At 56.9% G+C, this 20,526-nt stretch overlaps 1 protein-coding gene across 9 annotated transcripts; it reads right to left on the reverse strand.

The window, feature by feature from the left end:
* Positions 1-3,639: 3,639 nt before the first annotated feature.
* Positions 3,640-19,532, reverse strand: AGAP2 (ArfGAP with GTPase domain, ankyrin repeat and PH domain 2). 9 transcript variants are annotated; one of them, XM_036894799.2, is made up of 19 exons: positions 14,445-16,374; positions 12,709-12,767; positions 12,012-12,099; positions 11,726-11,811; positions 11,428-11,575; positions 10,282-10,416; positions 9,850-9,959; positions 9,255-9,413; positions 9,016-9,102; positions 8,827-8,931; positions 8,242-8,404; positions 7,943-8,065; positions 7,080-7,208; positions 6,153-6,212; positions 5,775-5,923; positions 5,597-5,687; positions 5,255-5,477; positions 4,882-5,137; positions 3,640-4,682 (listed from the first exon to the last, which is right to left on the reverse strand). In XM_036894799.2, the coding sequence occupies exons 1-19, from the start codon at positions 15,601-15,603 to the stop codon at positions 4,440-4,442; spliced, it is 3,573 nt and encodes a 1,190-aa protein (XP_036750694.2). In that variant the 5' UTR covers positions 15,604-16,374; the 3' UTR covers positions 3,640-4,439. The 9 variants fall into 9 exon arrangements, with proteins under 9 accessions (XP_036750694.2, XP_036750701.2, XP_036750697.2 ...); XM_036894806.2 differs by having other exon boundaries at positions 14,796-16,348; XM_036894802.2 differs by having other exon boundaries at positions 7,943-8,062; positions 8,248-8,404; positions 14,445-16,348.
* Positions 19,533-20,526: the final 994 nt, after the last annotated feature.

Genomic DNA, 20,526 nt, shown 5'->3' on the forward strand with positions numbered 1-20,526 from the left:
TTCTGTAGTCTTCTAGGGGGCGGGTGGGGTGGAGATCTCAGGGGTGTGGGGCTCAAGCGGAGATGGGGCCTGGTGTGTCCTCAGGTGGAGCACAGCCTGAGCCTCTCTGCTCCACACCTCCCGGGCGGTGTTGAGGGGCTAGGGTACACAGATGAAGACCACCAGCCTGGCAGGGATTAAAGTGCTTGCAGGACTGACTTTCCACCCTTCCTTGTCTGTCTCTGTGCCTTCTCCTCTCCCCCTTTATACCCTGAAAGCTGAGATGCACACGGAGTTAGCCCACCGCGGGAATCCTCCTCTGCTGCAGCATGCTGCAGATTCCATTTGCCCCCCATGTTCCCAAGCCCACTTGGCTCTGCCTCTTGTGCTTCTCCTGGGAAAGAACCATACTTTTGGCCATGCCCAGAAAGAGGCCGCTGCACACACATGCCAGCTGCGTAGTATGCCGAGGTTCGGTGGGCCTGGGTAGGTGCCTCCATCTTGTTCTTATTGCCAAGTGTAGACATGGGTCCCTTCTCCCCACTTTATCCTCTTGCACCCCATCTGAGATGTACAGCCTTTCTTCTGCAGACCCTCTGCTAATTCACAATTTAAGATTGAGGGCATTGAACTTCCAGGTCTCCAAAAGTAGAAAGTAAGGGATTCAGTTGTTGATGGAAGTTGTACAAAACTAACCCTCCTCCTGCTGACTGTGGACTACCGCTTATTGTGCATGTTATACTTAAATTGTGTTATTTAGAAATGTAAATAGGTAGACTTCTAAAATTCTGCTTTCCCAGATCCACCTGTGCAGCTTGGGATTGGGCAGCAGGGGAGGGGGAGTGCTCACGTGTGCAGGATGTGAGACACCACCTCAGTGCAGCTGTGGTCAGAATGCTGGGTTCAAACCCTCACCCCTCTCTTTACTACCCATGGGGCCTTGAACAAATCTTAACTTTACAAGTGCTGTTTCCTCATGGCTGAATTGTGGATAATTGCACTGGTCTCAGGCTGGTAGTGAAGACCGATAAGACATAGTGTGTGTTGCGCTCTTAGCACACTGCCTGGCCTACAGTGAGTGCCCACTAGTGTCTAGTAAACCAGCTCCTGAATTCTGGAGAAACTAAGTGGAACTTGGAGGCAAAAATCTTAGGAATCCCAAAAGCTGGTCAGAAGCTATAAGAGGATCTTTTAGAATGGGAGGGCGGGGAGAGGCTGGGGCAGGAAAGTCATCTTTGATTTGATGGGGGTGAGGTTTTAGCATCAGAAAACCAAGTTCTGGAAAGCTCACTAGATGGAATCGTTCTGTGCTTTCAGTAGTAAATTCCTTTTTACTTTCCTTTGGCTCTTGGTGAAACTCCTATGGGGAATGCTGCTCTGTCCCAGCTGTGCTAAGGCAAACAGAAGGAGGGGAGTCAGATGTGTGGCAGATGGCAACCAGGAGGGTGTGGGGAGAGGGGAGGCAGATGGCAGCAGGAATCCAGGTGAGGACACCCAGGCAGGGAAGATGGCATGGATGTACTGGGGCAGGAGCTCTCTGTCAGTCCCCCAGGGAGTTTCTCTCTAGTATCCTATTCTGCCACAATCTGGAGGGCTTGAGGTTTTGTCACCCAGTTCACTACCATCCTTCACATTTCCCACGAGGTCAACAATGCAGCCCATGAAAGAAACGATCCCCTGGATTACTTAGTATTGGATTTACTGTGGGGGTGCTGATGCCTTGACCACTTTTCACTGGCTGGAAATGAAAGGCACTCCCCACTGGCTTGTGGTTCCCTGTGGGAATTTCATTCTTCCTGGGGTCCTTCTCTCCTCCTCACACTCTCTCACACTCTGGAGCTTCTGAGGGAGGGAGGGAGCTTTTTGCCACCAAGAAGGAAAGTGGGGATGGAATGAGGGAGTCCAGGGTCTCAGAGCTAGAGGAGGGCATGCCAGGCCTTCCAGTTGAATCTTCTTTGCTGTTTCCCCCCTTAATCTTGCTTTGCCTTCCCTGAGCACACACCTGCTTCTGCACCTGCTCTGCTGAATCCACCTTTTCCCAGCTCAGGCTGCTTGGTTACCTAGCTGAGGACCCTGCAGAACCAGGGCCTCCATGTGAGTGGGCCCTGGGCACACCACTACAACTGCGCCTTGGAAGTTCAGTGGTGTACCTGCAGCTGAATGTCTGTTGCAGGGCTGACAGGGTGCTCAGGGCCAGAACCAGCTCTGCTGGAAGACGCTGGGCGATAGACTAGTTCATCAGTGTGTGACAATGTGGGGGTGGCTGTGCCTAGCCTGCATTGGCTGCTGGCCCAACACCACCCCACCCAGCCCCTCTACTGGGGCAAATACGTTTGGCTGCACACGAAGAGCTGTAGGATTGGCTATGTGCCGAACCAGGACGTGCTGCAGCTGTTGGCAGTGGCACTGGCCTCAGGCTACTGTGGCCTCAGTGGCCCTTCAGGTGACCTGAAAGTAGGTAAATGCATCAGCTGGGCATGGAGTTTGTGGATACCAGGGACCTCTGCAGCCAGGAGATCTTCCATCTCTTGCCTCCCAGCCAGGAACGGTAGGTATCCTACTATAATCTCTACTTCTGCTACCAGGCACTCAAGGTGAGCAGGCTAGCCTGGACAGGGCTCCACAGCCAGCACTGGACCCCTCCCCAGGTACCCTCTGAACAGACACTGTTTAAATTACAAACAACACACCACCAAGGTAACCTGCCCAAAGCCACCTAGCTATAACATGGAGGGCCTGGTTTCAAAATCAGATCTGACTCCGAAGTTCCTGCTCTTAACCAAAACTACCCCCTCTTCTTACCTCTCCAAGCAGCCCCCTCCCCTGCCTGCTTCTCTAGGCTCCACATCCCAACTCTTTCCCAAAAGGGGGGGTCATCTTTAAGTGACTTTCTGCTACCTGAATCCCCACTGTCACTCTGGTCTGCTGGTCTCCTTCCACTACACAAACCTGGGACTGGAACATGATGGAGTATCTGACCTACTGCCTCCGTGCCCTCGGACACTACTCCACCACCAGCCAGAGCTGGAGGCACCCTCTGCTGGGCCTCTTCCACCTCCCATTCCCTACCTGGCCAAGGCCATTCTCTGAACCACCTCTTCAAGAACAGACCAGCAGCTCACCCCCTAGACAAAATCACTTCCTCTTTAATCACTGTTGAAGAAGATTCACACCACCCACCTTGGAGGAGATGGGGGCACTCCCCCAGGCCCCTGCCCCTCTCCCCCACCAATTACCTGGTCCTTTGCAAAATATTTTAGCCAGGGAAAAAAAAAAGACCAGAAACCACTGACACAGACAGCCCAAGGACTGAGTGATTGAAGGAGGCAGGGCTGATCCAGGTAAGTCCACCCCACCACCCCTTTCTAGGGATGGAGTGGGGGCCTGGAAATCCCCCCAGCCATCTCACATCCTCTCAGCCCTGGCTGGGAGGGGTCATGGGGTTGAGGGATAGGTCTGGAGCTGCTCCAGTGGGAGGGAGGGGATGGACAGGAAGAATAGTTGGGGAGGGGTCCCATTGTAGGGGTGCCCCTACCCCAGATCACCAGGGGTGCTGCACAGTCACAGGTACGCAGTCACAGTCACAGACACAACCCGAGAGCACCCCCACCCCACCCCACCCTCTGCCCTCCCTTGGCTTTCCCTACCCTGAAATGCCCTCCCCAATCCCCTGCCCACCCTGCCCCCTTATTGGGGAACAAAGCAATAAATTACAAGGCTCCTCCCCAGTCCCTCTAAGTCTGCTCCTGCTCCATCCCTTTCCCTCCCAAGATAGTAGCGAGGAGGGACCCAGGCCTTTGGCTCCCCCAGCCCTTTAGCTTCCATCCATGGATGGGTGTTGGGGGACGTTCTGATTTCCACTCCTCATGGTCCCTTTCACGGAAAGGGTTGGGGACCCCCCTACCCCCATGGGCATCAGGGGTCCTGCCCCTCGCTGCCCTTCCCCCTTCACTGGGCAGTGAGATTAGCAATGGAAGGGGTGGGGTCCTCTGTATTGTCCCCGAGTCCCAGGTCTAGCCCTCCCACGTACTAGCCCCTCCCTCTGGCGTGGCGTTGCCCCAGGAGCCAGCCTGGGTGTGTGCTCCCGCCGCGGGATTGTCCAGCGCAGGCAGGACTGGGTCTTTCCCCTGCCCCAAGGAGGCGCAAGCCGGCACATCCCAGTGCCCAGGAGCAGGGGCTGGGGTGGCTGGTGCGTCCCAACCCGAGCCAATAGGCTCAGAGCACTCGAGTGTAAAAAGTGGGGAGCGGGAGTGTTGAGCTGGTCTCCAGGCCTCGCTGGGGAGAGCGAGGTGAGTTTGGGTCCTCTGGAAGGCGTGGGGCCTGTGCCCTCGTGGGGGGAAGGAGCGCTCCCGTGGGGCGGGGTGCGGACTGGGGAGGTGAGTAGGTGCATCTGTCCAGCGGTCCACCTGCGTGGTCGTGCCCCGCGCGCGTGGGACTCGGGTGTCTCTCCCGTTGGACAACTACACCAGCGCGACGGGGGCGTCGGCACGGCCCACGCTGGCGGCGCTGCTCCTGCGACGGGGGCTGGGCGTAGCGGTAACGCTAGGGGTGGTGGTCGCGCTGGGGGTGGTGGCGGTGCTGCCGCCCTCACCCGGGCAGCCATGCTGCAGAAGGATGTCGGCGCACAGCTGGCTTCCGGCCCGGCGGGCGTAGAACAGCGCGGTGTGGCCCTGCGCGTCGCGGGCGGACACGTCGGCTCCATACTAAAAGCACGGAAAAGGCCGCGTGACCGCCACGTCCCCCGCGGGCCACAGCCGCGCGTCGTCTCCCCAGATTTCCAGGCCCCCCTGTAGGCTCCCTCTGGGAACGTCAGCCCCCCTCACCCAGCGCCTGGCTGTGTCCGAGCTGGAGCCCTCATTGGTACCCCTCTGAGGTACCCCTTCCCCACCCCCGCTAACGTACCCACAGCAGCAGCTGTGTGATGACAACGTGAGCGAGCTCGGCCGCCAGGTGAAGTGCGGAGCGAAGCTGCGGGTCCTCTATGCTGACGTCCAGCGGGCCGTGTCGTGCATGGGCCAGAAGTAGGAGAACGGTGGCCACGTCCTGGGCCTGCACCGCGGCCCACAGCTGGCGGCCCAGCGGCTCCTCGGGAGTGTCCAGTGGCGCCAGGAAGAGCAACTGCTCGTACTTGGCTCGAATCCAGGACTCTCGCTCCTCCCTGAGGACCAGGAATCAAACGAGGGGCTCTAGGGACCCGCACAAAGACGTCTGCCCCTGCTCAGGGGACGCTCTCGGAGACCTCACGCCCCAAGCGCCCTCCTCTCCTAACACATACCGTGAAGAGTCCCGCGTGGGTTTGGCGCGGCCCCGCGTATCGTTCTCCCACACGCGGTTGGCCATGTCGTTGCCAATGGCAGTCAGCACCAGGGTCAGCTCCCGAGGCCAGTCGTCCAAATCCAGTGAGCGAACGCGGGACAGGTGGGTGCCCAGGTTCCGGTGGATGCCAGAACACTCGATGCAGATGAGTGCACCCAGGTTCAAGCTGGCCCACGTGGGGTCTGGGGACGAAGTGCAGGGGTCGTTTCCCCTCCAGGTAGCGTGGGTCCCCAGCATTGGCGAAATCCGGGGAACGAACTACACCCCGCCCGTAGCCCCTCCACTGCCCCCTTGCGCTCACTGGGGGCCCCGCAGTCCACGCAGATCGAATTCCCCTTGGCGTTTCGTATCGCCTGGATGGCCACGGCTTCGCTTTGGCTGTCTGTGCGGAGCTGCAAAAAGGGTTGGGGTTAGTATTGATTCCCCCTCCAAGCCCATCTCTGGACTCCTCCCGACCTCCCGACCTCCCGACCCATTACCTTGACCTTGCTGCTCTCACAGCACTGCAGACTAGCTAGGATCTGACTCTCGATGGCCTGGACCCAGGCGTCACGCTCCTCAAAGCTGGCTGCCTCAAAGTGCCACGTCTGACCAGTGCTGGACACGATCAGGAACTCGAAGTTTTCCTCTGGGTGGGGGGATGGGATGGGTCATGAAGAGGGCGTTCAAACAGGAGCCACCTTCCCCAAACCCTTCCTCCCTGATGTCCATCCCAAGCCCCTGGGACTGGGGCCGAGGGGTTGAGGAAGCAGAGGGTGGGGGAGAGCAGGAAGCCCAAGCACATGCAGGGGAAGGCAGGGGCACCCCCACCCTTCTGCACCCCAGCTGAGCGGCCCTCCCAGCTCCCCGCTTGTTACCTGCTTTATAAATATTTCTTAAACTACCAAAGGATTTTAGTTTCCACATTTTGCGCTTGGCTGGTTTCCCGAAGCGAAGGAGATAGAGATAGAATGGAGAGCAGAACAGAGAAAGAGACCAAGAGAGAAGGAGAAAAAGAGAGGCAGATGGAGAGATGGAGAGATATAGTGACAGAGAGTGCCAGAGACAAAGCAGGACAGACAGATGGGGAGAGAAAGCAGAAGTAAAGTCAGTGGCCCCGGAGCAGAGTAGAGCAGAAGCCAAGAGCCATGAGAGTAGGCAGATCTGGAACCTGGGTCTGAGCACCCGGCAGAGAGCAGGGGCGGTGGGAGCCAGTTATCATGATCAATGAGGACCCGGGTCTCTGGGAGGGGAAGGAATGATCAGGATCTGAGTGAATATGGGGAAAGGGGACAGCAGGTGTGTCACAGGCCATGGATGAGGGGGCCCAGGAGTTCAGGAGCAGTTCTGTGGTCAAGGGCTGTTGGGGAAGCTTGGCAATTGTGAAAAGAATTGGGAACGGGCTGGGTGGTCACCCAGTCCAGAAACTGAGGAGTCAATGCTGTCAGGTGTAAGTCACTGGGGTTATGGGGTTTCTGGTGCAGGAGTTGGGATGGTAATGGACTTGGGGCAGGAGCAGGAACTAGAGGGTCATTAGGAAAGGAAGCAGAAGCTACAGACTTATTGGGGTCACTGAGAATGAATGGGAGGCTGGGGAATACTGGAAGAAGAGGCATTGGCTGGGTAATGAAAGGATGGGGCCGGGGGGGTCTCTATCCATTTTTTCACTAAGTCATGTGCAAAGTGGCAATGAGAGTCAGGCACTCAGCTGAGGCATTTTCCTCCTTCTGCAGGAGACAGACCAGGGGTCTGGAGTTGGGGGTGAGGGACCAGAGTGGGAGTGGAACTGCCCACCAGGGTCTCACCTTCAGCCTGCCCAGCTGAGCCTTCAGTCTTGGATGGTGTTGTCAATTTTTTCCTCCTCTGCTTCTTCACCATGGGAGAAGGAGGGGGTTCCCGACTCAGGGGGCTCAGGTCTCCAGATGGGGTACAGTCTTAAGGAGGGAGACACAGCTGCCTCAGTTGCCCCTGCTACAGATTTCCTAATTTATCCATAGCCTGTCCCCTTCCCTGAATTAGCTGTGGTGTTTTAAGTCCCCCTCTTCAGCTGTCCCTCTCCAGGAGGCCCCCCTTGACCATTCCTGGGGAGGTGAGCAAATGAGTGGTTTAGAGTCAGACCTGCACTTAGATCCTGGCTCTGCCACTTACTGGCCTTGAGCCCTTGAGCAAGTCACTTAATCTTCTGAGCCTCAGTTGCTTCATCCCTAGAATGGGGATAGTAATCTTGACCTCAAAACGTTGTTGTGAGGATCAGTTGCCACAATGTTACTCACTATTTCAAAAAATACATACATTTCCAAACATTCCGAACACTGACAGCTATCTGCTAGGTGATGTTCTCAGTTTGTTTAAACCTCAAAGCAACCCTCTGAGGTAGAATCTATTGTTTCCATTTTATAGAGGAGAAAACTGAGTCATGGAGAGGTCAAGTAACTTGCCCAATGGCAAGCCAGCATTCAAGCACAGGTACTTTAGCTGTAGAAACCCCTTGTCTGGGCCATTATGATAAACACAATATGACTGAGCTTGGTGCCCGGCACCCAGTAGATGCTCAGTGTGTCCACTCGTGCACTGATTCCAGCCTCCAAGCTTCTACCCAAAGTCCATTTCCCACCCACATCCCATTAGGATCTGAAAGACAGTGGATGGAGGGTGGGTCTCCACTGACCAGTGCTGAGGGCTCGGGCCAAATTCCGGTCTGGCTTCAGCAGGTGCTTGGATGATTGGTCTGGTGGTGGCTGCAAGGAACTGGGGCTGGGGCTGGGGCTTGGGGTGGGGGTGGTGGCTTCTGCTGGAAAGGAAACAAAACCTTAGTGAGCTACTCTGTCTTTGGGCCCCACTCCTTATATGGCCGCTCTTTATCTCCCACCTTCCCACTTACTCAGCCTCAGACCTCACTTCTTATTTCCCCTCCTTTCCCCCCAGCCCTGGCCCCTCTCCTCCTTCCTTGTCATGAGCCCTACTCACCAGTACCTTCACCCATCTGGACAGTGCTCATGTCCTTGACCAGACCATTGATACTGGCTGAGGGACCAAAAGCAGAGATAGCCCTTGGGGGCCGCTTGCCCGGGACTTTGACCGTTGTCCGTAGTAAGTCCATTTCCTTGCCATGGGTACTGTGGATGTAATCCTGGAGGGGTACAGGAGTTGAGAATGTAGGGAAGGCTCAGGTCCTTCGTGATGCTGGGAAGCAGCCAATAGTATAGGCTAAAGATGGACTGCAGAGGGGCCCCTGACTGGGTTGGGATGAGCTTCTAGAAGATGGACCAATAGACTTGACGCAGCATCATTTTCTCCAGAAAGCAATCCCTGAATGGCAGGCCAGGAGGAAGTCCTTCTGACCCGCTAGATTGCAAGTTCCTGGGGAGATGAATTTGCTTTTCCATCCCCCACGGGACACGTGGTGGGTGCCTAACATGAGTTTGCTAAACTTAAGAGAACAGAAGTAGAGTTCCCCAGAAACTAGGTTCTGTTTGTCAGAGGCATAGACTGATAGAGCTAGAAGGGTGTCCAAGGCCAGCCAGTGTGGCCCAGCTAGTCTCTGCCACTCACGTTAATGCTGGGGTGGTAGAGTAGGAAGCCGTTACTGGACAGGGTCACATATTTCTTCTTCCATTCTTTGTTCAAGGAGTTGCCACTTCTCTTTAGTAGGAAGCTCTGGAGTATAGAAAGGGATACATGAGAGAGAAGCCTATTAAAACCAGCTGCCCCCAGCCTGCCCGCAGTCCCTGGACTACCCACCTGTTTGATGGGGATGGCTCGCCCACTCCCTGCTGCCTCTCCCCGGCTGTCCAAGCTCCGCTTCTCAGAGTCACTACCCCGCCGATTCTGGAATGGTTATTGGCCTCAGAGGATGGATAGAGGTATAGAGGAAGAACAGGGAAGACAGATGACAAAGAACCCAACAGAGGGATCTAGGGACCGGGGAGGATGGGCAAGTAACAGAGGACAGGAGGATAGGGGGTCAGCATGTCTAGTACCGCAAAAAGGCTGGTCCTGCGCTTGGCTGCCCGGTGCAGGGACCCTGGGGTGCTCAATCCAGCCACTGAAGCTGCCTCAGCTCGGAGCTCCCGGTGCCCAACATTGGGTGAGGACGGGAGGGAGGAAGAGTAGTCGCTAGTGTGGCCCCCATTACTAGCCTGGGCATGGATGGAGGAGTCAGCAGGACAGTTGAGATGCCCCCACCCCACCAAGCACAGTTACATCTAGTTATGAGAGAATTGGAGACATTTCTTGATCTTATTGCCATTTATTTGTATTATCATTAAAAATGAAACTTCTCACTAAGGTTGTCATGGTGCTCAGATTCTGCAAATGTTGACTTCACCAGTACTATGCCATACAGTTCTCATGAAACCTTGGGAGGTTTTGGAACTGCTCAAGGACATTGCAAATGATGTTTTCAAACCTGGTTGATTTCCAGTCCAATGCACTCTCTACAAATGGTGTCACTGCCATTCCCATTTGCCCTCCCCTCTCCCCCACCTCCTTGGGAACTCTGTGCCTGTCCTTGGGTCACCAGCTCCCCCTTTGCATCCTACCAGCCCTTCTGGGGACCCTGAGGCCCCAACTCACCTGCCCAGCCACTGGAGTGGAAGCAGCTGAGTGGCTTGGAGAGCTGGGCAGTGACTTGCAGGCAGCCAAAAGCTGTTGCTGTTTGCGCAAGGTCACTACTTTCTGGGCCACTGCGTGGAGGGGGAGGGAAAGGAAGCGTGAACAGGGTAGATACCCAAGACCACCATTCGGTGCCTAGCTTTGAGAAATACTCAAGAGATAATGTAGGCCCCAACTTCCTGCCACTGTCCTTTGTGCCACCTGTAGCCTCGTCAGCTCCTCCACCAGACCTTGTGGCTATTAAGCAAACCTTTGACCTCGCTGATCCCTCCTCCCTCCTATGCAGGCTAAATACCTGTCACTCACGGAGAGAGGCCTGGATGCCTGACCTCTAAGAATATCCTGGCCTCCAGGCCCCTGTTTTCCTCATATGCTGGGGATGACCACACTTACCCTCCTGGAACACCCGGTCCACATTGAGCCCATAGGTTGCACAAGTCTCGTAGTAGCTGCAGCGCTTCATATCTGCACACAGAGCCCTGGCTCGAGCATCCCCCACAACCCGGGGAGAGGAAGCACTGATCCTGTCTGAGGGGGTGGGAAAGGGCAGGATCAGCTGAGGGCCCCCTTCCCCCACCTTTCCTGGGTTCCTTTTCCTTGGGCTCCAGTCCCAGGCCCAGCACACTGGGGACAGGACACAAGAGAATGTCCCTCCTGAGAGATGGGAGTGCAGAAGCCAGCTCACATGCCCAGCTACAGTATGAGTAGGCTGAGGAAGCTGTGTGTGTGTGTGTGTGTGTGTGTGTGCGTGCATCTTCAAAAAATACTCTGGAGGTGAGGTTCCTGACAAGGTCTGAAATGGCTCAGACCTGCAGGGGACCATCACCTGTCCAATGAGTCCAATGAACAGTGAACTGAGTGGGAGAACACCCAGAGTGGGAACTGGGAAAAGGCTGACTGTCCATGTGTAACAAGTGGATTGTTTACTCTGCCACAAGAAACCAGGAAGCAAGTGACAGGTGGAAGCAGGAGCCGGCAGGATACGCATGCCAATGAGACCACCAGCTCTACACAGGTGGGCACTGGAAAAGCTTTCCTGGCTGTGGTGGAGTCTGAAAGCCTAGCAATCACTTATTGAGAACTAAAAGGTTTTCTGTCCTCTCTGTTTTCTCCATCATTTCAATTGTGTTTTCTCTCTGTTTTTAGAAAAGTCCCTTTGAAAGGTGTCAGCCTGACCCAGCTGTAGCAAGGAGTAGAAGAAAAAGGCTTTTTTATTTGCTCTCAGGCCTGTGGTTTTCTTTTTTCCCATAGTGGTGGCATTGGGAAATGGCAGTGTGAGAACACAAGGTAGGTGACCTCTCAAAGGGATGGACACTGCTACTATAGCTGTCACTTACTTCCTGGAGAGTCCGCTTTCCTCTGCTCAGACCTGGGGACATTGATTTTATGACTCCCTTTTTTGGAGACCAGGCTCCTTCCAGAGAGCTACTGGAATCCAGGTGGCCATTTCCATACCTGCCAAGCCCTCACCTATGTTGGGCAGTCCCGCAGGGCCACCCCAGAGACTCCCCTGAAGGCAATACTCCAGTCCCTCCTTACCTTGTGTCCCCACCAGTGCCAGCGCCAGGCTTCCTCGTCCCTCCCCCCGGAGGGAGCTCAGCTGCCCATGGAGACGGCTCACAGCCTGGAAACTATTCTCATCCTCCAGGCTGAAGACCAAGATCACAGCATCTGCCCAGCCTGAGAACTTGTGGGGGGTGGGCAGGGAGCAAAGAGAGGGTCAGACAAGACCACTCCTCTGGACGCTATCCTCAGGGGCACCTGGGAAACCAGAGCCCTCTCCCTTGGCCAGTGCCAACCCCAGCCAGCCTGCCTACCCTGTCGCCTCCACCCTCACCTTGGCATCAGGTGCCCCAGCTTCCTCACGGATCAGCACCAGATGAGTCTGTCCCTCCACCAACATCTCTTTCTTGTGCTGCTCACCTGTCCAGAAGGGTTGGATGTGGTAGTAAGTCAGAGGTCACAGGTCATCAAACCTCCCCCTGCTCCCTGAACTTTAGTTACTGTGGCCTCATCCTTCCCTCTGGTCTCCATACCTGCCTTGTCCTGGATCATACTGCCTAGTCATTGATCCTGGATCCCTGACCCCAATCCTTAGCTTACTATGGCTCCTGAGAACTCACTCTCTGTCTTCTCCAGCACCTGGTATGAACCCGTCAGGAATCGGTGGATAAGCGATGACTTCCCACTCCTGGCATCGCCCAGTACACCCTAAAGGCAAGGTTGTGGAGCAGAGATTGTGGGAATTAAGAGGAGGCAGGATGCTTGGGTCTGGACACTCCAGAGAATGCAAAGGGTGTGTCAGTGTTAAATCATCCAAGTAGGGTCCTACAGGGCCTGGATGATGGTTAGGAGAGAACATCCAGGAGGCTCTGGCCACGAGTGTGGTAAGAAATGATCCCAAGCTTGAAACAGACAGAAGGCTAAAGAAGGTCATTTTTGTGGTGTGCTGTGTTGTTCAGGAAACATACTGGATGCTGGGGGTGGGGTGAGAAATGGCACAGCTCTAGGCACTGATTGTAGAATTTTACCCAGTTCTAAGCAATAGAACATGAAGGGCTAAAGGGGAGATGCCAGAAATAAGGAGAATCCTGGAAGCAGATCATGGACAAACAGGAAAAAAGGAGACCAGAGAAGAAAAAGTTGTAAGGATGTATCAAGCTCTGGGAAGGTGCTATGAAGGTAGAACTTTGGGAGAACTGGAAAGCTGTGCCCCATTCTCACCCACACACAGAGAAGGGAAGAGGTGAAGAGGAGAGAGCTGAAAGTATGGTGGGTGCAAGGTCAGCTTTGTACAGGCAAGGAGACTAGATTACCTACCAGGCGCAGTTCAGGAATGGAGCGGCTCAAAGTCCATTCCTGGCTATTGACCACAGCCTCTGTAATGGGAAAGGAGTGTAAGACAGCATGCTCCCTGCCCAGGAGGATTCCCAGCTCTCAGCTACCCTTCCTCTTTTTGCAGTTTCCCTTAGCCCGCAGTACCCTGGCAGGACTGGGAGTTGTGCGGAAAAGCTAGGTCTGAGAGTGGTCCCCAGCCCTCCCATCCTAGTTGCTTTCCCCACAGCTGTTGCTGGCACTCCGTGGTTGCTTAGCAACAGAGCCAGCAAGACAAAAATATTTCAGTTGGCATCTTCCTTAAAGCACATCCCCAAACGTAGGTCCCTGCCCCAGACCCGGGGACCAGGGATCTGACAGTGGCAGGCTCTTCCCTCTGGAAGAACAGGAGGGTCTCCACCCCACCAGCTCTATTCCCAAGCAGATGATGGGAGGAGGGGCTGGGATATAGAAGGGAGTGGATCTTCCTCAGTCTCCATTTCAAGGGACAGAAACTGAGGTGAGGGATAGCCCTCCCCTTTTTCAAGGTCAAGGGCATGATGGCCCTGACCCCACCCACCCCCAGAGCCCAAGGAATGGAACTTGGATTTTCCTAGGCCTCCCTTTTCCATGCCCTCCCCACAAGCACCGTGCTAAAGAAACTGTGAGGAAGGGCTCCGTTCCCAGGACCACGGTAGCCACAGGTCCGGGGGTGGGCTCAGGGGGTGGGAAGAGAGGATGCTCCCTCCGCCCGACCGGCCCCCGCTCCTGACACTGGCCGGACGTTCCCGGGGCGCCGCAGCTGCAGGCGGGAACTCTGGGATCCGGAGCCATCTGCTCCCACCCGCTCCAGAGCCAAACCCGGGGGCCGCCCCCGCTCCCGGACCCGCCTCCCCTCCGGGGAGTGTGAACCGAACCAACAGTCCCTTGCCTCTCTCTTCCAAAAAAATAAGTAAAGACACCCCCACCTCCCAATCCCGGAAAAAACACTACCTTCTCCATAACCCTCCCAAGTCTCCGGAGTTAAGAATTGCCTTTGCAGCAGTTCCACCCCACTGAGTCACTCCTGGTCGGCCCCCTGAGGATTTCACTCGCTCTGGGAGCCGGGGTGGGCAATGGGGGAAATAAGGCTTCATATCCGCCCTCTCGCACTTCACATTCAAGTATCGAACACGTTCCAGCCCCCACGCACTCCCGAACTGCCTCCACTGCATGGAAAGACACACAGTCCCTCCCTGCTGCCTCACCAGCCTGCTCTGGCCTAGGGGAAGACCTGTTCCTGGCGAGGAGCTGCCTGCAAGTTCACTCTCATGCCACCTGCCCCAAGTGCTCAGGAGAAACTGAGGCTTCTTCGTTCCCCCCACCTTCAGTGTCCCTCTGGGCAAGGCACAGCCCTGTTTCCATGCTCCCAGAGTCCAGCTGAGACTGTAGGTGGGGGTCTAGAGCTTCCCTGGGGGCAATTTCCTACAGTCACTCTGACCAAGGGCATTATTTTCTCAGAAAGCTCTGAGGTTCTCTGAGTTCCTCTGAGATCAAGTCATCTCTCATCGCACAGCATAGCTACTCACCCCCTTCAGTACCTCTTATTCTTTGCCCTAGTCCACAGCAGAGGAGTGAGCCTGGTTCAACAGCCCACCCAAGAGAGAAGCTTCCCAAGTTTAGTCCTGCACATGCTCCCCTATCCCAAGCTGAGCATTCTAGGCCCCTGCCCCTCCCTGTTCTCAGGCCCTGGTCCTACTCACTAGGGGAGGCCCGGAGCTCTGCGCCCAGCAGCTCCCTGGACCCGCTGCCAGAAGACAGCCCATGAGGTCCAGGAGGAGGACCAGAGCCAGGAGGCCCCCCTGTGCTCTTGGTGAAGATGCCGCTGATAAACTTGAGCATCTTGCGATCTCGAGTGGATGCTCTGCCCCCCTCCCGGCCCCGTTTCAGCCCCGGAGCTGGAGGCTCCAGAGTGATTGGAGGTGCAGGCCCAGTGGGCTGCGCGGGGGCGGCAGTGACAGCAGCGGCTGAAGACGGGGTTACTGGAACCGTTAGCGGAGGAGGAGAGCCAGCAGGCTGTCCCGGGTGCAAGTCACTGTTGTCCAAGGTCTTACTCTTGCTTTTCCGAGGGGACAGCTTCCCTCGGGCTCCGGGCCCAGCTCCGGCCCCACCAGAGGTCATGGTTGTAGCTCCACCTGCCCCGGCAGCGGCTGCAGCGGCGGCAGAGGCTCCAGTACCGGCGCTGCTCTTTGACCCCTTGACCCTGGGCTTCCCCTCGCTTTCAGGCCATGACAGGCGGCTACCCGCGCCCTTGCCCCCGCCGGCTTTGGCGCCACTCGTGGTCACGGTCTTGCACGGCTTGGGAGCCGGCGGAGGAGGCGCCACCTTCAGCCTCCGGCTGCCGGTGCCAGGGTGCGGGGAGGACGAGCCGGGGACGCCGCCGCCCGCCCGGACTTCGGGTTCCGGGCCCCCCCAGCTCGGGCTACTGAGCAGGGGGCGCCGGGAGCAGGTGGGGGCACCTCCGGGCCTGGGGTCGGGGCTCAGCCCCCCGGAGAGCGTGGGCCCCGGAGGGGCGGCCCAGAGGGAGAGGCGGCGTCCGGGAGCGGGGGAGACCGGGCGGGCCGGACTGGCCGGAGCTGGGGACAGGGCGGGGGGCTCGGCGCCCCCGGCGCCCGCGCTGCTGGTGCTGATCCACAGCGCATCCTGCCGGTGGAAGAGACGCTCGTGCCGCTTCTTGCCCGGCTCCTCCGCGCCTCGCGGGCTGCCAGGATCCCCGGTCTCGGCGCCTCTGGTGCCGGGAGCGCCGGCTGCGGCCGCGGACGGAGACGGCGGCGGCGGCGGCACCGACTCGAGCTTCACCAGGGTCAGCGAGATGAGGTAGGTCGTTGTCCGGCGCTGAAGCGCGCCCGCGCCCCGGCTCATGGGGCCCCGAGACCCCCGAGCTGGGGAGGGGAGGGGGCTCCCCCGAACTGCCTCAGGGGGGCCCAGCCATGGGGCCGCCCTGCTCGCTGCCCCCAGCCCCCGGACCCCGCTGAGCCCCCAGCCCGGCTCCGCTGTCGCCGCCGCCTCCGCCGCCTCCGCTTGCGCCCCCCTCCCATCACACGGGGCGCCCCCTCCCCATGCTCCCCGCCCTGCGCCCCCACCCCGTTGGAGCCCCGGGACCTTGGTGCTGCTCCAGGGAGGCGCGCCGGACCGTGCACTCCGGCCTGGGTGGGGGCGCTGAGATGGGCGGGGGAGAGGTGGGAGAACAGTAGTGGGGGCAAATAGGGGAGAGGGAGGAAAAGGGACAGAAAAGAGGGACCCTAGGCTGGGGGAGAAGAGGAACCGGTGCGGGGGAGGCAGGGGCAGGAAATGGGGACTCAAGAGACAGGGGCGGCAGATGGGATCGGAGAGGGGGTCTTTAGGAGGGTGAGAAGCTAATGGGGCTGGTCGTGCGGGGGATTCGCAGGGGCGCGGGGAGGATGCTGGGGATGGAGATACAGGCACCGGTGGGGGAGGAAGGAGGGAAGCCGGAGTGGGTTGGAACCCACGGGTATGGGGTCTGAGAGGAAAGGGGCGTGAGATCCCGACGAAGGGTCCGGGGGCTCGCCAGGGCTCGGCTGGGTCCGGATGCGCGCTGTGTCCGGGCGCTCCCCTCACATTGAGGAGGAGGCGGCCCCTCGCCCCTCCATCCTATCTCCCCCCCACCTTCTCTTCACCAGCTCTGCTGTCTGCGAAGGCGGTGCAAAATCCTGGACTGGATTACCCTCCCAAATCCTGGTCTGGATTTCCTGGAACTTGGACTCACCTACTCCAGCAATTTAGCGCCCTCCCCTAGCACAGCACCGTTAGGGAGCACGACTGTTAGGAGAGACATTTAAGGACAAGGATAAAAATCATTCTATGGGTGGACAGTCGCAGAGAAAACGGAGCAAATTCGGGGTCATTGCCAATTCTGGGGAAGCTGAAGTGGAAAAGTGGGGAGCCCTGAAATCCATTTCCCAGGACCCCTTGCCTCCTCGAGGTACTTGCACATGTTCCTTTCCGCATGACCCAGCCCCCTCGCCCATCCGCCCCCACCACGCAGTACATTGATGGGGCCACGACTTGAGCCCGTGTCCCAAAGTGAACTTGAAAAGTGTTCCCTGGGCATGGGGACAAACATGGAACTTAGCAGGGTTGGGAGGAGGGGAGCAACTCAGGAGAGAGATCTCGGGGCTGGAGGAGCCCAGGTTGAAAAGTGAGTCAAAAGCTGCAGTTCAAGGTGGAAGCAGAAGGAAAAAGTCCACAGACTGACACCCCCCCATATCAAAATGCATCCAGTCTCCATAGCAACCGTAGCTCCAAGAGTGCCTTAAACACCAGCAGGGATAATCAGAGAGGAGGATCGCTGTGCACGGTGGGTGGGGGGACCCACTGGGGGATATGGGGTTAATGAAGGCCCCACCCTCACACCCGGATATCCACTTGTAGGGAATTTAGCACCCCTGAATAAAGATCCCCTCAGTTGAGGCAGAAGGGGTTGACCTCTTTTGGGTTCCCATTCAGTCTCCTGAGGTTTTTCAGGGCAGGCAGGGCTCTTTTGGAAGGTTAAAGAGGAGACAGAATGGAAAATGTCTGCTTTGTGTCCTCCACCCCTCTAGGGACCCTGGAGTTCAAGGAGTTCAAGGCTCACTATGGGGAGGGGTGGGGGTTGAAGGGCTAGGACAGTGGGGAACAGAGGCTGAGACCTAGCAGGGGGGCAGTGGAAGTGGGGGCAGGCCTCTCTGCAGCCTTGGAGACCTCTTCCTGGGATTCAGGGAGTCTCAACCTTCCCCTAATTTGGCGTCCCACCCTCCTGACGCATCCGAGACTATAATAAGTGCTGTCGTGGGCGGCTCTTAGAGGCAGGAGCCAGCAGCATGCTCGGCCTGGTAGGGGGTGAGGGTGGGGGGTGGAACCAGGATGCTGGATGCCCTTTGTTCTCCCTGAGACCTGTACCCAGTCCCTCAGAGGTCCTGTCCCTAGGTCAGCAGCTTCCGCACACACAGCTCGCCGCCTCCCTACAGCATCAGGATGACACCATCCCCAGGATAGGAGACCCTTCGCTCTTCAGGAGCCTTTTCTGAAAAGGGGCAAAAGGGCTTTGTTGATTCTGGCTTAATTTTCCTTCCTTCCTTTGATGGCCTCAGTTTTCCTTTATGTTAAGAGGGAACAGGATCCTGACTTTTAGGGAGGCAGAGGAAAAATCACTTATGCATGAAAATGAAGTCTTCTCAGAGATTTCGGCCTGCACCTCTCCTTACTCCCTCCTTCTCCAGAGCAAGCAGAACTTGCTACTCTACCTGGCCTAAATCTTTTCCCTCCCTTCTTTTTCTACAGAGGTGGGACTTGGAGTTCTTCCCTCATAGGCCCTAATGGGCCACTTCTCCTAGGTCTGCCTTTCCAACCACTAAGGTCATATATAGGAAAGGTGTCATTTGTCGTTTTTGACAAAGGGTAAGGGACAGGAGGTGAGAGGGGCACTAGCCTAAGAAAGGCAAAGGGTCAGTCAGACTGTTCCCTTAGGAACCCCTTCCCAAGTTATGCCTGGTGGCCTGTACCAGCAGAGAGGCCTGGCAGGAAGTATGCCTGGTGGAAGAACTGCATCTTGACAGCCTTCTGTACCACCCCACCACCTCCCCCAGATAGGCAGCTAAGAAGGGAAAGGCTGGAACAGACCAGGATATGGTGGTGGGCGGCTTCTCCCAGACACCTTTCATGGGCAAAGTAGCCAGCTTTTGTTAGCTCATTGTTGCCTCAGAGGTGAATGAGATGAGAGCGGGCGGGAGATGGCCTCTAGTTCCACCAGTTCCACCTGTACTTAGTGGCAGGGCCTTGTGGATAGAAAGAAGCTGTTTCTGGCAGGGCCCCACCACAGGATTGAAGGCTGGGGTGGGCAGGAGGATGTGGCGGATGATGTTGCCATGGCAGCACTTCCTCCCTGTGTTGTCATAGCTTGCTCTAATGGCACCAAGGAGGTAGAGCGGAAGGTGTGTGTGTAGGGGGGTGCACAGAAGAGACAGGAACAAGAACATGGGGAGGAGAGGGCACCAAGAAGAGTCCTGGAGACTTCTCTGCACTTCAGCTGTGCAGAGCATGCAGTATGAGTGTTAGTGTGTGCTAGGAGCCTGAGATTCTCTGTGTGGTATATTTCAGTGTGTGTGTGTGTGTGTTTCTCTACAGCTGGAGAACAAGAGGTCACTGATCCGTCATGGGGCCTGGGAACGAACACATTATCCAGTCCCAGAACCTCCTGCCCTAGACTGCTTCCCCACCCAGACTCCCCAGGCAGGATCCAAGTCCACCATGGGCCTGTCACAGCCTCTCCTAGCCATGCTCACCCTCTTCTCCATTGCCAAGGTCATTTCAGCACTGAGCTGTATTTTGATCCCCTGGGATAAGGACCAAAGTTGGAGGAAGAGGAAGAATAACACCTCTCATGTGTTTTTCCATCCTTTCCCAATGTTTTCTTCCCTCGAGTCCCAGCTCCATCTTGGGGACTAAGAAGTGGCTGGTTGGGAAGAGATGTATGACACGGCAAGCCCTTCCATGCCCTGCTGGTTCAGAGCTAACCCCGCTCTTACCTCGTACACTGTCCAGTGAGGCCTGGATACTGTCCCGAAGTTCAGGGTCGCCCACCCTCTCTGCCAGCTTCCTGAGGCGGCTTAGAGCCTGCTTGGCCACTTCATGTCGTCTGACTTCTGCTCTCACTGCAGCTATAGCCAACTGCCTCTGGGCATGCATTTTGCCCAGACTAGTCTCACCAGGCTAACAGCAACTTCTGGCCTCAAAGCCCATGGCTGCACGGTGCCCAAACACAAGAAGGCCCCTTCTGCTGTGCCCCAGGACTCCCCGTCCCTCCCCGCCCCTGCCCGCCCTTCCGTCTGTCGGCCTCACTTCCTGACTGGTGAGTTTCAAACCCACAGCCCGGGACAGCATTACCTTCTGCACCTTCCACCCCCTCTAGCGTTGGCCCATCAGCTCTGCCGGCCAGCCCCTGCTATGATTCCCCAGCCAGGTGGAGGGAGAGACCTTACCAAGCATCCTAGGGCCTCTTGTGGGAGGTGCCTAATTAAGATGGGTGTTGGTGCTGGGAGAATATGTTAAGCCAGTCCCAGGTGCAATCCCAAACTCTTGACCTACAGTTTGGTGTTCAGTCTCAGACTCTCACAGGACTCCACACATACTTTGTCTGTTACCCTTATAGCCCTGCATTATTTCAGTTTGCATTTGTACTCACCACTCACTCTACACATCCAAATGACTTACATACTTACTGTAAGAAAATAGTAATTTATCCTCCATTTGCCCCACGGTCCCAAGCACATAAGCCGGTGAGAATTACACCTGTGACTTGCCTGGGCTTACCCCGCCTTATCTCTAAACATCCCGACCCTCCCCCAAGGCAACAGGCTTCGCGGATCCGCCACAATAAAAGGCACCACGCAGCTGCCCTCTCTCTCTCTGCTGTCTCTCTCTGTCTCTCTCATTCTGCTGCTCTCTATCTGCTCTCTGTCCCGATGCTCCCTCTCCCTCTCCCTCTCCCTCTCTCTCTCTCCCCACCCCTGTCTGGGGCAGCCACTCTCTCCTTCAGATAATAAAATCTCTTGCGTGGGCCCGTGTCTCCTGAGTCATTCTGGGTAAGGAGGGTCGCGGCGAGATACCCTTTCATTGGTGCCGTGACTTCGGATGAGGCTCTCCCATTGACTTTGCTCTTCCTCCGGGAACCTGAGCTGCTCTGGGAACCCGCACTGCCCTATCCTCCTCCACAGGCTCACCGTCCACTTCCCCAGTCACTGGTCTTCTCGCCCAACACTGGCCTTCGATTTGGTGAGTCTCCCCTTC

Source organism: Manis pentadactyla, chromosome 10 (genome assembly GCF_030020395.1).
Source record: "Manis pentadactyla isolate mManPen7 chromosome 10, mManPen7.hap1, whole genome shotgun sequence".
NCBI lineage: Eukaryota > Metazoa > Chordata > Mammalia > Pholidota > Manidae > Manis > Manis pentadactyla.